Raw genomic sequence first — 17565 nt, 5'->3', positions numbered from 1 at the left:
TCAGCCAGAGATTTGCCCATTCAGCCGGGTACCTTTGTGCAAAGTACAAACTGTATACACATGTATGGTGTTCCTGAACATGATTTTGGCTATGGAAGGAAAGGGAGAAATAGAAAATCCCCAAGTGTTCAGTGAAATATAAGTTATAAGAGAGTGGAAGAGGTTTTTATAAGAAAGCAAGAAGGAAACAGTTGAAAGGGAGAAGTTAAAGACAGCAAAATCTGTCAATGGCCAATTGAATCTCCTTTATTAATTTTTTTAAAATTCAGGGTTGACCCACTCTACCACTTATGAACAGAAAATAAACATTGTGCCATAAATTATTATATTCTATAGCAATTTTCACTTCATATTATTTTAACTGGGGTTTCTCTTCTAATTCTATATGAAATAATAAATCTTTTGGTTTATGAGACTAGAGGACCATCCTATATGACTGTCAGTAGAGAATGATTTCACTATTGTTTATATTCTTTCAAATTTCTTCAGAATAAACGTGGAAAACAAGAAAATTTCTTCAAATTTTACTTCCTTTTTATTATAGCAGTTTAAAAGTCGTTGAAAATAAAGAACTTAAATTCACTTTCTCCTGAAGTCACAAGTGAGAAAACAGAGATAATGGATTCTACTTAGTTAAGGATATGCCTAAAATTGGATAATAAGTTATTAACTTTTTAGTTTTTTTATGAATGAGAACAAAGTCCTCGTTTCTAAATCTGTCACGCTTAAATTATGCTCTTATTTGAGTCCTCAAAGGATTAAGTCCAGTCTTATGACTGTCACTCCTATAAACTCATTTTTATCCAAGTGACATAACCTTCAGAAATACATAATTTTGAAACTCTCTTCAGACTGGCTTCCATTATTACAGCTCACGATAATAAATAAAGAACATCTGTAAGTTTCATTTTCCAATGTTTACAATACCCACTCTCCTAAAGAATCTATGGGCTAGCTGTATTGTGTTTCCTGAAAATAATTTGTTTAGTGAATAAGAACGTTTAAAAAATAAGTTTACGGTGTTATTTAGAATGCCAAAGATCTATATCATATGTAACGTTTAATCGATGTTACACCTTCTGTGTGTCAACATTTTCCCACACAAAGGCTTTTAAAATTATATTAAAATGTTTAAAAACTAAACAAAATTTAAAATAAATAAAAAAGACAAACGAGCAAACCTTAATTTGCCAGATGTTAAGCCCTCATTTTCTGCCCCGATCCTTCTTAACGAACTGCAGACGTGGACTTTTCATTTCAGATTTTCACACTGGAAGTGAGTGGACCTTTAGTTACTGCTGCCCGGCAATGGTTATTATCTCACTATCACGGTATGAAAAAGTCAGTGGAGGTAACAAGGCTCAAGGTGCATTATACTGGATTTTGACTATGCTGTTAAGAATCAGGACTACACTGTGTGAGTTCCTTATGGCTTCCCAATATCATACCTGCATGTAAATACCCCTTGGAGAATCAGAGTCGGTCAGGTGTATCCTCACAGGTGACGTAATTATTCAGGAAATGAGAAAGAGTACTTGTTCTGCTTTCATTTTATTTTAATTTTTTCTTAATGATTTGAAGCTGCTAATAGGTTGTCTGGATCAGTGCTCCATATACTATTTTTTTCCCTGCCCCTTCGCACTTTACAGAGCTTAGCAATATGGACTGTTCTGACCACTAAACACTGTATGTTTCTTCATGAACTGAACGGGGCCACTTCATTTCCTGTCACCTCATGTTGCTCGCTCATCCTATGCTCCAGCCATGACGAACCTCTAACAGGTTCCAGGACATTCCATGATCTGTCATCACCCCGAGCTTTAGCATACGTTGTTCACTTTATTTGGAATGCCCTTCCCCACTCCAGGCAAACTCTGCCTTACCCACTGAGTCCTGGAGCAAATGTAATTTCCCCAGTAAAGCTTTCCCCAATACTCCCAGAGTTATCTTTTGCCCCCTCTGGGCTTCTTCTGCTCTGGTTCATATATTTAAAAAATATATTTATAAAATATCTTTTTATTCCCACCAGACTGTGATCTTGTCAAGAGCAGGGACCAAATCTTACTCACAGCTGTGCATTTTCTATGCTTAGCACAGTGCCTGGTATACAGCAAGTTTTCAAAAACAGTCAATGACTAAATGCATGAATGACTAGAACAGAACAGAATAATGGTAGAGAATAAATGTACTAGGAGGATGCAAGCTCTCCTGCAACCCACAAATGAAATAATCAAGGGTGGGCAGAAATCAAAACAGCTGAATTGCCCAGAACAAAACCAGGAATATGGCAGACCTAGCTATTACTAGGGCTAGACTTGCACTGTCAAATCCCTATTAAGCAGTAGTTGATTAAGAATAAAAGTATAACTAATAACTCTACTTGACAACTGTGTATACACTAAAATGTTTTCTTAAATTATTTCGTATGTACGTTTGTATGACTTAGCGCTTCTCAGATGATCCCTTGGTTTTCTTGGCCTCAGTTTTACAGCACAGTGAGAAATCACTGAGATTAGAAATAGTCGAGCACGTGTGAACCTTCCTGCCGGGTGGTGCCACCCAGTATCCAGCCTGGACCAGTCCGTGGGCTGAAAGTTCTTTAAGGAATCTGATCTTGGCCTTTGCTGCATAACCTTATTCTTAACCTGAAGTAATAACAAGGCTGATCTTTCCATAGACATCATCCCTAGTGAACCTACCCACAGCCTTCCCTTCCTAGCTGAGATTTCTTACTCAGCTGGCGTCCAAACGTACTCCACGCCCATACTGTTTCCTCTTAAGGGAGAGAGGCTCTCAGAAACATAATTCCATTTCAGAATTTCTTCAGTTGAAAAGATTTGTGAAATTCAGAAAAGTATATCTAAAAGTGAGAACTTTGTTGCATAAAGGAGTTTAAACATAAGTTGAAAAAATTAATTAGGTAAATTTGAGAAAAAAATGGAAATAAAAATAGATATTTTAAAAATTCCCTTAAAACATTAAAACTCTTAATAGCCATATAGGATTGTTTCAATATCAAATGGCTGATCCTCAGAGCATGCAGAAACACATCTGAGTGGTATGTCAGAACCTTTATAGGATTTCCAGGAGTCTCAGCCTCAGAAACGAATGTTAATTCCATTTGAACAAGTCAAACACTCTAAAATCAACTCAATTCAACAAACATTGACTTAAACTGACCAAGCTCTACTACATCCCTGTAGTACTTTATGGCCACAAGTCAATTAATCAACCTTCTCAGGCTCTTGTTTCCTTATAATTTCTAAAGTGAAACTGTTGAGCTGTCCTCAAAGGGTAGTCCACGGACGCCAGGACTTATTATTTGAGTGAGCTCAAAACTATCCTCATAATAGTAAATACTAAGCCATTATTTGCATTTTTCACTGTGTTGACATTTGCACTCGTAGTAAAAGCAGTGGTGGGTAAAACTATTGGTACCTGAACTGGAACCAAGGCAGTGGCACCAAAGGGTACCAGTAGTCACTGTATTCTTGGTATCACACACTTGCAGTAAAAACAAAAATGCCAGTTTCCCTTAAGAATGTCCTTAATGAAGCAGCAGAACTTATTAATTTTACTATAACTTGACCCTTGAGTGTAAGTTTTTAAATATTCTGTACGACAGAATGGGAAATACAAAGCACTTCTGCTGCATGCCCAAGTGTGTTGGTGTGACTGTGTGAACTGCTAGCTGAACTAGCTGCTTTTTCATGGCATACCACTTTACTTGCAAGAATGACTGACAGACAAACCATGACTATTTGGACTTGGGTATTTGGAAGATAATTTTTTAAACGAACAAAAACGAGCTGGCCACTTCAAGGAAAACAACTGACAGTATTTGTTGCCAATGATAAAATTCGAGCTTTCAAGTGAAAATTAGAATTTTGGAAAATCAGTAACCTTCACTGTGAGTTTGACTGCTTTCGAAAACTCAAAGACTCTTCTGAAAAGCTGGGTAGTAATATTAAAGAATATACATCTTTTTTGTACTGTATAATGAAATGTGTCAACATTTGGAAGATGCGTATTCTTGCTGTTTTGCGAGTCATAATTAATGGCACTGGTCCTGTCATCTCTGCTGTCTCAGCTGTGAACCTTCTCTAAGGGCACGCTAACCTTGAACTTAGCAGATACAAGGTCACGTGAGACCTCCATCCAGAAGAGGGGTTTACAAATGGTCTTCCCATTCATAATTGGGAGAAAAAGTCAAATACTGATCATGAGAAATGGCTTATGAGTGGTGACTGGCAATTATGTAACTACTGTTTTTATATTCTATGGAAAACTCCTAGATGATGATTTGATGTGTTAAAAAATACATCATAAGTTGCTAAATGGTAATTTTTAATTATTTGTTCAAAAGCTTACAAAAAGCTTCCCTCTGTACTGAAAAACTTTTTTTTTTTTTTTGCGGTACGCGGGCCTCTCACTGCTGTGGCCTCTCCCATTGCGGAGCACAGGCTCCAGACGCGCAGGCTCAGCGGCCATGGCTCACGGCCCTAGCCGCTCCGCGGCATGTGGGATCTTCCCGTACCGGGGCACGAACCCGTGTCCCCTGCATCGGCAGGCGGACTCTCAACCACTGTGCCACCAGGGAAGCCCATAAACAGCTCTTTTAAATGTTTCATGGTTTTAATTTCTAACATCACTAGATATAAGTCATATTACCAAAAGCTCTTCGGGCTTCTCATCATTGTTTTAAGTTTAAAGGGGTCCTAAGACCAAAAGATTTGAGAACTGCTAAGTTAGTTGATCTGGAAGGTTAATTCTACTTCAAAAACTTCATTATACTCTTGTGCTCAGGGTTCCAGGCAAAACAATAAAAAATTAGATTTGTTATATCTTTTCATTCTAAGACATAGCCTAACAATTTAATTTAAAATTTACCTACATTTCTTTTAATGTTTCACATATTAGGTGATGCACAAAAAAACGACGTGATAAAAATAAAACCTGCATTTTTTAAAGTAACTTATGGTTTACAAAACAATTTAACATCTGGTGTTTTGTGTCTCTCAACAATCCCTAGAGGCAGATAAGGTGCAGCTTGAGCTCTTAAACTCAAATTGAAAGAAAGCAAAAGGTCTATAACCCTATGTGTACAAACAGCAAGATCTGGAGACAGAAAAGAACACAAAAGTGAATTAATATTTGTTATTCCGTTATTTTGTGTAAAATGAATGAAATGTGATATTTTTGCACTGATATGGGTAACTATCACAATAAAATAAGGTGACTTAATATTGTGTTTTGAACATCTCAGAAAACTTTGATCCTTATCATCTTATTTTTGGATTTTGTGACATGAAAAACTGCGTGATATAGAAAATTACTTCAGATTCTCAATCTTTCTACCAAAGCTATTATTTGTGTGATCTTCAAACATCGCTGGCAGTGTTCAGGAGATAAGGTCCCTGGTTCTGACTGGCCGTGAATTAGTCATGAGATTCTGTTTGTTTTTTTTAACATCTTTACTGGAGTATAATTGCTTTACAATGGTGTGTTAGTTTCTGCTTTATAACAAAGTGAATCAGTTATACATATACATATGTTCCCATATCTCTTCCCTCTTGCATCTCCCTCCCTCCCACCCTCCCTATGCCACCCCTCTAGGTGGTCACAAAGCACCGAGCTGATCTCCCTGTGCTATGCGGCTGCTTCCCACTAGATATCTATTTTACGTTTGGTAGTCTATATATGTCCATGCCACTCTCTCACTTTGTCACAGCTTACCCTTCCCCCTCCCCATATCCTCAAGTCCATTCTCTAGTAGGTCTGTGTCTTTATTCCCGTCTTACCCCTAGGTTCTTCATGACATTTTATTTTTCTTAGATTCCATATATATGTGTTAGCATACGGTATTTGTCTTTCTCTTTCTGACTTCACTCTGTATGACAGACTCTAGGTCCATCCACCTCACTACAAATAACTCAATTTTGTTTCTTTTTATGGCTGAGTAATATTCCATTGTATATAGGTGCCACATCTTTATCCATTCATCCGATGATGGACACTTAGGTTGCTTCCATCTCCTGGCTATTGTAAATAGAGCTACAGTGAACATTTTGGTACATGACTCTTTTTTTTTGCGGTATGCGGGCCTCTCACTGTTGTGGCCTCTCCCGTTGCGGAGCACAGGCTCCGGACACGCAGGCTCAGTGGCCATGGCTCACGGGCCCAGCCACTCCGCAGCATATGGGAACTTCCCGTACCGGGGCACGAACCCGTGTCCCCTGCATCGGCAGGCGGACTCTCAACCACTGCGCCACCAGGGAAGCCCCATGACTCTTTCTGAATTATGGTTTTCTCAGGGTATATGCCCAGTAGTGGGATTGCTGGGTCACATGGTAGTTCTATTTGTAGTTTTTTAAGGAACCTCCATACTGTTCTCCATAGTGGCTATACCAATTCACATTCTCACCAGCAGTGCAAGAGTGCTCCCTTTTATCCACACCCTCTCCAGCATTTATTGTTTGTAGATTTTTTGACTATGGCCATTCTGACTGGTGTGAGATGATATTTCATTGTAGTTTTGATCTGCATTTCTCTAATGATTAGTGATGTTGAGCATCCTTCCATGTGTTTGTTGGCAGTCTGTATATCTTCTTTGGAGGAATGTCTATTTAGGCCTTTTGCCCATTTTTGGATTGGGTTGTTTGTTTTTTTGTTATTGAGCTGCATGAGCTGCTTGTAAATTTTGGAGATTAATCCTTTGTCAGTTGCTTCAATTTGCAAATATTTTCTCCCATTCTGAGAAATGGAAATAAAAACAAAAATAAACAAGTGGGACCTAATGAAACTTAAAAGCTTTTGCACAGCAAAGGAAACCATAAACAAGACCAAAAGACAACCCTCAGAATGGGAGAAAATATTTGCAAAAGAGATTCTGTTTTCCAACGACCTCATCAGAAAAGTATTAACCCCTACCCTGCCAAACTCATGGGGCTGGTGTGAGTTCAAATGAGATACCACATCTCCTAGATATGGAAGATTCTGATTTACAGTTCCTACACAATGTAAGATTACTATAAGTATGCTTTTTTAATGGCCTTATGTTGATTTTATTTTTAAATGTTAAGTGACCTGCAAAGAGAGAGTCTGTACATGCTTAAATTCAATCTTAACGGTATCCAGTCTTGTATCACAGCTATGTGATAATGACTGGGACAGTACGATTTCATTTTGAGAATTCCCATGCACATGTGAAAACCATACCCTGACTTTTTTTTTTCATTTAAAAATTCCTTTAGGGGCTTCCCTGGTGGCGCAGTGGTTGAGAGTCCGCCTGCCAAGGCAGGGGACACGAGCTCATGCCCCGGTCCAGGAAGATCCCACGTGCCGCTGAGCGGCTGGGCCTGTGAGCCATGGCCGCTGAGCCTGCGCGTCCGGAGCCTGTGCTCCGCAACGGGAGAGGCCACAACAGTGAGAGGCCCGTGTACCAGGAAAAAAAAAAAAAATTCCTTTAATTGGCAGGTGATTGTATGGAATACATAGAGTAGCAATGCATTTTAGAGTATATAATGTAAGTAGAAGTAAACTGTGTGATAAAAGAGCACATGAGAGAGGGGAAAAGGAAGTATGATACTATTAAGATTTTTTTGTTTTGAGACACATTTTATAAATTGAACTGTAATTATCAGGCAATAAAATTCACTAACGTTAAGTGTACAATTTGATTTCTGACACACGTATACATTCGTGTAGCCACCACCACAGCAAGATACATAACATTTCTATAACCTCAGAAAGTTTCCTTTGCTCCCTTGCAGTCAAGTCCCCTCCCCCAAAACCTTAGGACTATGACAACCATTGACCTTCTATCGCTGTAATTTTGTCTTTGCTACAAGTTCATATAAATGGAATTATTATAAAGTATGTAGTCTTTTATGCTTGGTTTCTTTCACTTAACATAATGGTTTTGATATTCATACATATCGATGTATATATATCCGTAGCTCCTTCCTTATCTATGATGAGCATTTGCCATTTTATGAACATACCGTAATCTGTTTACAAAGCCATCAGGTGATGGACATTTGGCCTATTTCCAGTTTGGGGCTATTATGAATAAGGCTCTTAGAAACATTCAAGTATGCATTTATTTGATATGCTGCTTTCCATCCTTTTACTCTTAACCTATCTGTGTTTTTACATTTGAAGTGCACTTCTTGTTGACAACCTATATTTTAGTTGTTGCTTTGTTATCCTCTGACAATCTCTGGCTTTTAGTTGGAGCTTCTGGATTATTTATATTTAATGTATAATCTTATACTTTACATAATATATACATAAATAGAAGAACACCTTGACAAACTATCAAAAATTATTCAAAAATCCACAAAATAACCAAACAGAACTAAAAATTATATATGTGGTCACTGAAATGGAAAACTAAGTGGGTGGGCTAATATCCACTTAGTTTTTTACAATGCTGAAGAGACAAGCAGCAAACTAGAAAGTAAAAGAGGCAATATGAAAGAGAGGTTAAAACACAGGGAAGATTGAGACAGAGAAATTCTCACATACATTTATTTGGAATTCTAGAAAGAAAGAAGAAAAAGCTATATTCAAAAAGAAAATGGGGGGCTTCCCTGGTGGCGCAGTGGTTGAGAGTCCGCCTGCCGATGCAGGAGACACGGGTTCGTGCCCCGGTCTGGGAGGATCCCACATGCCGCGGAGCGGTTGGGCCCATGAGCCATGGCCGCTGAGCCTGCGCATCCGGAGCCTGTGCTCCGCAATGGGAGAGGCCACAACATATGTATCCTCAGTACAGAAAGTGCAACAAATTTCAAGCAAGATAAATAAAACAAGACACTCATGTAGATTTACCATCATAAAACTGCAGAGCACCAAAGATAAGAATAAATTTTGAAAGATAAACAGAGAAAAAGAACGTATTACCTACCAATGAATAATAATTACACTGACAACACACTTTTCAGCAACAAAAATGGAAGCCAGAAAACAATCTTATCTATAATAGGCTGAGAAGAAAGTAACTGTTCTCCTCGAACTGGTAGCCACTTAGTCCTCCACTTTAAAATGATGGTGAAGTAAAGACTACTTTGATTTTCTTTCTTTTTATTTTTTTTATACTCCAATATATCTTTATTGGAGTATAACTGCTTCACAATATTGTGTTAGTTTCTGTGGTACACCAAAGTGAATCAGCTATATGTATACATATATCCCCATATCTCCTCCCACCCTCCCTATCCTACCCTTGCAGGTGGTTGCAAAGCACTGAGCTGATCTCCCTGTGCTATGCTGCTGCTTCCCACTAGCTAACTATTTTACATTCCATACCCTAACATTTTTGAGTTTCTTTCCTAAAGAATCCTGTTGGAAACACATTCTTAGAAGGGATTTGAAAATATTTTCAAGAAAGCTGGAAGAAGAAGCATTAAGATGGTATTACAGAGGAAACACTGTATTCTTATTTTACTTACTTTTCGGAGGGTCGTAGCAATGCTCCATCCTTGGTCCACGTATACGTGGCCTCACCGGGGGTAACAAGCTCACACAGTATATTGATGACCTCCGTCCTTCTTGTAATGTAGACTGTATTTCCAATCCTTGAATGTACTGTTTTATTAAAAGAAATCGAGGCGGGCTGGCTTTGCCTCAAGAGAACAGGCCCCTTTGGCTTGAACGTCAGCTTGCCCGAGTTTTTCGCATTTGAGCTTTGGGGCACACTTCCCGTTGCCCCCCTTAGGTGAGCCGTGGGAGGCGCCTCCCCCAGGATGCCCCGCCACTGCACGTGTGCAGGCTGCGCCTTCGCTAACCCGGCCACCAGCTGATATATCACCTGGGACGCAAGGTCGTCACTGACCTCTCCAGTCTCCATGAGCTGACTCATGTTCCTTATCAGTTCATCAAACTGGGCGGTATCCATGCTGTAGGCTCCCTGTTTAACTGCGGCTTCAAACTGCTTTCTCTCAAACTCCCAGGAGTTGGCGTTTCCCGCAGAATGGCTGCAGTGGCCCAACAGAGCTCTTAAGAGAGGCTGGTGATGAATTCGGCCATCGTCCAAATAAAGCTCATTTTGGTGACTCCACTTCTGCCTCATCTTGTGCCACGTGGCTCCCAAATTATTGGCTTCATTGTGGTCCATCCCAGGATATTCCCTTGTGTGCCCTCTGAGGGCTGGGGGCGCAATGAGCCGGTTGTCAGTGCCAATGAGCTTGAGCACCACTGTCTCTTGGGCAGAGCCTGCGATACACCGGTACGTGCCGATGTCGGGGGCTGCCAGGCTGTGGATTTTCAGTGAGCCTGACTTGGTGATGCCGAGTCGTTTGGAGTTCTGCAGACAATGGCCATCCTTCTCCCACTGGATCAGAGATTTCTGGAACCGTCGCACTGGGCACTTAATAATCACAGATGTGTTGGGCAGCAAATAGGCTCTGCTCCCGACGGTCAGGTTCAGGCGCTTCTCTTCCCTTGTCTGAATGTAGACTCTCTGGACACCAAGGATCTGAGGACCCTGCTTGCCAAGGTTGGTCTTCATCTCTGGTTGCATTTCTGTAGGAAAAAAAAAAAGAAAGAAAAGAAAACACAAACATCTCAATAATGAAAACTTTTTGACTGTAATCTTCCAAGGCTGGCACAAGTCAACAAATTCTTTTTTCCTCTTTTAAAACATTTGAGAACTAAAACATAAGTAATTATATATATATATTATACATCCTTAGATGGGGGTAAATTTCACAACTATCTGGTACTTAAGCAGCAAAGAATGCACGTTTGAATGAATTGCACGGAAGCATGTAAATTATTTTACAAAGCTCTGGTTTGGGGAGGCATGAGGTTAAGTGGTTAAATGTTTCCATCAGTAAGGGGATGTCTGATATGTGGGGCCTCCACCACCTAGGGGAGGAGGCCCCTGAGAATCTAGTATGGCTTGGCCAGGGGTACCCCAAATCTGAGGGAGGCAGTGATTGGGGAGATGAGTGAATGCGTTTGAAGGATCTGAAAAGGAGGATGAAGCCGGCCAACTGCAGCATATAACCCAAGCGGGTCAGTTCAACTAGCTTGGGGGCCTAAAGAAGCAAGTGATCAAAGAAGAAAAGGTAGGACAGGCACTTGGAAGCCAGATGAATCTGAGTTTGGATCTTAGCGCCATTTGCACAAGTCATTTAACCTCTCTGAGCCTCAGTTTTCTCACTCATAAAATGTGGGTAATGTTAGCACCTTCGTCAGAGGCATGTGACAGGTTAGAGCGTTTATATCAAGTGCACAGCACATTAGCGGGCACTTAAAAGCTCTCATATATGACTATTGTCAGCGGACAAAGGCAGGTCCAGCCAGCAAACAACAGGGCAAGCTGAGACGGATCAAGGGTCGGCTGACTCTTGCTTGTTCCTGGGCACTGGCTGCAGTTAATGGGCTAAGGCCAAAGAGGACACTCCTCAGATCCCATCCCCCAAGAGCAGGGGCTCTGTCCACCTGCGGGAAGGAAGGCCTCAATGCGTCCCAGGGCGATTCTGAAGTGAGTAGGGGGGCTTGATGCAGGTGGGAGACTGATTCCTCTTGGAAGATGTACTTAGGTCCATGGGCAGATGGTGGAGCGTGGGCTAGAGGGCCTGGAAGGAGGAAGTGACAGAAGAGAGACTGGATCCACGGAAATGGCACTGTGGAATTCAGGTCATGAGACGGGGTGGGGGGAGGGTGGGAATCAGAAGCTTGGAGGACCCCGGTTACGGCTCCTCCTGGTTGGAGCACTGGCAGGGATACGCCGGGAGGAGAACCAGATTAAGACTCTGCTTAGACAGACCTCTCAGGCCCTGGGCACGAACTAGAGTGTGTTCACCAGTACCCTGGTTTGCCAGAACAACTCCTGGACTCCTCTCAGGTGGCTCACGATCCCTTTAGAGTCTGCCTGCCTGCTGGGGTGTGGTGGTGCCCGTACGTTCAGAAAAGCAACAGGGTCGTGGTAGAGAATGTTCTAAGTGAGGGACAGGCATAATGAGTTTGCATGCAAATTCCACAGAGATGCAATTAATAGGCCAGGCCCCTTGTCCACGGTTCTGCTCCCCTCGGCTCATCTCTAAGGGGAGCGGGGTGGCCTGCCATGCGTACACCTTTCCCTAGTGGGACGCAGACCCTTCACAGAGGGTGTCAAGCTCCCCTCAGCCAGTTAAGGCATACAGGTTTTCTTTCGGTTGGCAATATAGAGTTTTGGACTTACCGCTGTTCAACAGTGATCAAAAGCAGAAGGAGGATTCCTGGTAAATTGACGGTTCATCTATTATTATAGGCAGAGGTGCTACGCCAAATACTTAACCATCTGCATGGTGAGGGTGCCGTCAACCAGAGCAGTTGGCAGCTGTGGCACTGGACCAGGTCTTTGCAGCGTTCCCTCTCCCAACATTGTTACACTATGAGGAGGTCAGACGGCTCCTGGCAGGAGGGTCCCAGCAGCTGGGAGACAGTCGTGGGGCTCAGGCAGAGGCTACTTACTAACCATTTGGGAAGTATTTCCCTACTTTAACAACCAGTTACAACTCCGGTGTGTAGCGTTTCAATGTCAACTCTGACTAGGCAGTGGCTCTCAAACTTTGCTGCACATTCAAAACACCTGCTATTATTGTTTTTTAATCTCAATACCCTGGGTCCCACCTCCAGAAATTCTGACTTATGGGGAACAGCCTGGGCATCAGACTTTTTTAAAAGCTCCCCAGGTGACTGAAATGGGCAGCAAAGGTTGAGCACCACTGCCCCGGAGCGTCCCACTGCATTAACTCAAAGGCAATCTGATGGGATGGGACTGGTGAAGAGCGAAGGGAAAATCAGAAAGAGCATCTGTGTCTTCTGTGTGAACCCTGCCAAAGTCTTTACAACTTGCGGTGTCCTCTGTAAGGAGGAGGCAGGAGGATTTCTTTGCGGTCTCACCATCAGGAACTCTTATACTTTCCTCTGAGTAATTAGTCCATTTCCTACCCGATAAACACTGAACCGTGTAATCGACCAGGTTGCCTTTTCCAAGATAGTTATGTTCTCAAGTTTAGAGCTAAATTTGTGCCCACACATAACAGAAGTGCAAAATTCAAGACATAATCCTATATTAGCCTTGTTTGTTTTCCTTTTTTTATTACTCACCGGTTTCTAATTTTACTTATCTGGTTGCATTTTATGAATACTTAGCAGTAGCCTATTGTCACAATGCACGGTATGTATGTATGTCTACACATGTACATATCCATTACATCTACATATATGTGTTTATATGCACCTATAAAGATCTCTTTTTACTATCATTTAAAAGGATTCAGTTGAACACCCTGTCTGGTCATTAATCCCTCAGTGGCGGACAACGGGAAAGATAAATGTGCACGTGGATGGCTTTGAAACCTGTTCTTCAAAATCAGAGTTTAAGCTGGGTCAAAGTCAGACTTTTGAACTCATGCAACTGAGAGAGAGGTGTGGAGACAGACTCTGAGGGCTGCTACAGATGAGGCCATAGCTTGAACGTTCCTGCTCTCACTGGGAAGGTGCAGAAGCCCACATGGGGAACGCAGCACATGCCTGGCTCGATGCTTCAGGCTGGAGATGAGCTGAGGCTGGTATAAGCCCACACAGCATCCTGTGTGGACATGGGTTCTAATTGCCATGGAGATGGTTTCTAATTACCAGGGAGAAGGGTTCTAATTGCATTCAGGTCCACTGGTAGCCAGATGTCCCTCAGCTGAGCTTGGGGCTTAAAGCAGATGGGACCTGACTCCTTCCAAAGCAGGCTGGGGAGTCTGCAAGTGACAGGCAGTGTTCAGCCTTGGTAAAGGACCTGCCCATGGCTGGGTGAGCCACACGAGCAGCCCAGCCGCTCCCTCTGGCTGCATGCCCATCTGCTGGAAGGCAGGCCCTGTGGCCCCAGCTCCATTCCCAACCAGGCCTGTTTAGCAATTCCTCACGCTGGGTATGCAGCAGTTCAGTTAGAATGTATGCCTGGGGAGGGGTCTGGGATCAGGCTCTGCCAGGTCCCACAGCGTGGGCCAGTTCCTCTCTTGGGACTCCGGTGAGTTCCTCTGGAGCAGTGCCTGGAGCGTGGCCTCATCAGACACAGTTCTTGGGGAAGAAACTGGTCTGGTTTCGGGTGACTGCCTCCTCCTGCATCTGAATACGCCCCCAAACTGCCACACTGGACGAGCCTGATGAGACAGAGAGTGGCCAGGCAGCGATGGCATCCCTCCTGGAGGGCCTGCGGGCAGTGCGAGGGTACCCACCCATCCCTCCACTCTCCCACTGTGCTGGATATGAGAAATGCCACATCTTTTGGCGTTTCTAGAAAACGAAGAGATCTTTCTTCTGGAGGTCCTCCTTCTGGCCTCAGGGTCAGCCTGCCCTGCCCAGTAAAGGCCAGCTCTGGTGCCCGAGGCTGTTTAGCACAATTGCCTGCTCGTGTCCAGCCCTAATTCGAGTTGTGTCCCTGCCACGATGCTAAGTCTTGGCGCCATGCCAGGTTTCTGCCCCAAGCCGTCTGTGCTGGATGTTTCCACTTGGTCTCACCATCACTTGACTCCTGCCGCTCCCGAATGGGCTTTGGCTGCAAAGCAGCCTCTAAGCCTTCCTATTACCCTGTGGAACCCAGGCCCCTCAGAACCCAGCCCTGGATGGGGCTGCTTGGTTGGTGCTGACCCGCATTGCTCCCACTGGCATGGAGGATCTCACAAGCCCCTCTGGAGCTCTATCAAGAACCCGGGCAGCTTTTTTTCAGATTCTCTTTAGGGTAGAAACACAGGTAGCTGAGAGGAGGCTACGAGGGATGCTATAGGCGGGACTGGTTAAATGGGCTGTGAAGCCCCATGAAGATTACACAGTAAGTGTCTCATCAGGCTGAAGGAATGGCTTCCATACTTGGTTCTCATGCACTTTTCAACCGACGGTAGATGAGCTTCTGCTCACAGCACCGCACTAAAAGCTCTCAGGGAAAGGCCACCAATGGTCCCCTAGTGACAAATACAATGTCCCTTCAGTATTCGTACTTGACCCTTCTAGGACACATGGTGCCCGTAATCACTCAGTTCATGGAAAAGTCTCGCCTCCCCGCCATCTTTTTCAACCCTTCTTCTGGTCCTTTCCCACCACTGTTCGTTGCCAGCATGCTGCTGGCTGGCACTACTACCCCTCAGGCGTCAGTGCTTGGCCACTTCCTCCCTTTCTCTTCTTGCTCTAAACTTTTCTTTGGATGATCTTGTAGTTGTAACTAACAACTCTAGGTTGATGGCTCCCAAGTTGATCTGTCTAACCTAGACCTTTCTCTAGAGCACAAGATCTAATAGTCCACTGCTGACTGGAAATCTCTTCCTGCTACTTCAAGTTTAAAATATTGTAACCTAAACACTTTATCTCTGCCTCCCTCACCCATTCCAACAGTCCTCCTCTTCCTATATGCCCTAAGTTAATGGCTTCATCTTCTATCAACCTCCTCCAGGCAGATTCTAGAGTCATCTTGATTTTTCCCTGTCCACTGGCATGCTGGCCCTTCCTCTCACAGACTCACAGGTCGGTGAGACTGTTACTATCCATTCCCAACTCTGCATTCAATGATGCCACGTCGGCAGCCAGAAACCAACCATGACGGGAGTATCTACACCACAGAAATCAGCAAAGGTAACAAATGACAGCAACCTCTCCCTCCTCGCCACCCACCTTGCCCCAGAGCTGCTTGTTAAACACTGACAAGCACACCACGGTCCTTTTCGCTCCCAACTCTAGCCAGCCATCAGGTACTTAGATGGGACATCTGAAACACTGTTAGAATGTAGCCTCACTGCTTCTATCCTCACACTCTCTCACCTAGAGATCGTCATATCCCCTTGACTAGACTCCCTGCCTGCACTCTCATATTTTTCCAATATATCCATATATGAAGCACTATTGACAATAGCCAGGACACGGAAGCAACCTAAACGTCTATCAACAGAGGAATGGATAAGGAAGATGTGGTACATATATACGATGGGATATCACTCAGCCATAAAAGGAACGAAATTGTGCCAGTTGCAGAGACGTGGATGGACCTAGAGAGTGTCATACAGAGTGAAGTAAGTCAGAAAGAGAAAAACAAATATCGTATAATATCACTTATATGTGGAATCTAGAAAAATGATACAGACGAACTTACTTGCAAAGCAGAGACACAGATGTAGAGAACAAACGTGTGGATACCAGTGGGGGAAGGGAGGCTGTGATGAATTGAGAAACAGGGACTGACACATATACACTACTATGCATAAAACAGATATAATAAGAACCTGCTGTATAGCAAAGGGAACTCTACTCAATGCTCTGTGGTGACCTAAATGGGAAGGCAATCCAAAAAAGAGGGGATATATGTATACGTATAGCTGATTCACTTTGCTGTACAGTAGAAACAAACACAACATTGTAAAGCAACTATACTCCAATAAAAATTAATGTAAAAAATATATCTAGACAGCTGTCTGAGTAAATAAACCAAAATAAAATCTGACTATGTCACTTCCCTCTTTGATAAAATCTAAACTCCTCATTATGGCGCTCAAGACGCTCTACAGCTCACCTTTCACCATAACCCACCTTCAACCTCAGTTCTAATCCCATGGAATTGCCTGCAGTTTCCCCAAACACATCACTCCATTTGTCATACCCCACTTTTGCCGACACTGTTCTCTTTTCCCAGATTCTCCTGTGTCCCGTGTGGATCTGATTAATGGACGCAGCTTTCAGAATTCTGTTCAAAGCTTCCTCCTTTTTGAAACTCTTCCTCACATCCCCCAGCTGCAGTGAGCACTTCTGCATCCTTTTATGATACCATTGGCACTTTATTCTCCTTATTTGTTTATATATGTCTCTCTCCTACTAGACTATGAGTTCTTAGAGACAAGAGAAGGGATCCTTTTCATTTTGTATCATAACATCTAAAACACAGTAGCATTTGATGAATGAGTCCTGAAAGAATTAATAAGGAAATGCTATCCTCTGACACTGAAAACAATATATGCCCAGGCAGAGAGATCATCTCTGTCCTTGGGGCACAGCACAGTGTCTGGTACATGTAAACAAGAGTAAACAGTAAGAGTAAACAGTAAGAGAAAACTCTTACTGTTTACTGAATGAATAACGAATGACTGAGCAAAAGATAAAATAAATGTATGCTGTTGGATGCTGCAGGAGGTGACACAAGCCCACGAGGGGTGCTGGCGAGCGAGCCCTGTGCCTGTCTGGGTTTGCAAGGGCTACAGCTATGTCAGGCAGGCAGGGGTGGGTGTTACTGGAATCTGAGAAGGCAAAGAGGAAGAGTAGAAGCTCTCTATAATGAGAGCTGAAGAGGCAGACGCTGGGCTGGTACAAGGAGGAAGACCAAGAGCTGGAGAGAAGCGAGTGGGTTTGAGATAACCCGGGAAGGGGATGAGGCATATGTTTCTTGACATTTTCATCATATAGTACATGCCCGGGTGCCTCCCTTCCCTCAAAAACAATTTTTTTTGGCCGCACCATGTGGCATGTGGGATCTTAGTTTTCCGACCCGGGATCAAACCCGCGCACCCTGCAGTGGAAGCGTGGTCTTACCACCGGACCGCCAGG

At 43.2% G+C, this 17565-nt stretch overlaps 1 protein-coding gene across 1 annotated transcript in view; it reads right to left on the bottom strand.

Annotated features, from left to right (window-relative positions):
• The window catches only part of ADAMTSL3 (ADAMTS like 3), a 366545-nt gene that overhangs the window by 52812 nt on the left and 296168 nt on the right, over positions 1-17565 (bottom strand). The window contains exon 21 of the mRNA XM_067698448.1: positions 9453-10524. Within this exon, the coding sequence (XP_067554549.1) occupies positions 9453-10524 (1072 nt within the window). The remainder of the gene's footprint in view (positions 1-9452; positions 10525-17565) is intronic.

This window comes from Pseudorca crassidens, chromosome 1 (genome assembly GCF_039906515.1).
Source record: "Pseudorca crassidens isolate mPseCra1 chromosome 1, mPseCra1.hap1, whole genome shotgun sequence".
Taxonomy (NCBI): domain Eukaryota; kingdom Metazoa; phylum Chordata; class Mammalia; order Artiodactyla; family Delphinidae; genus Pseudorca; species Pseudorca crassidens.
Note: the sequence above shows the minus strand (reverse complement) of the source record. Positions and strands in the feature narration are given on the sequence as shown.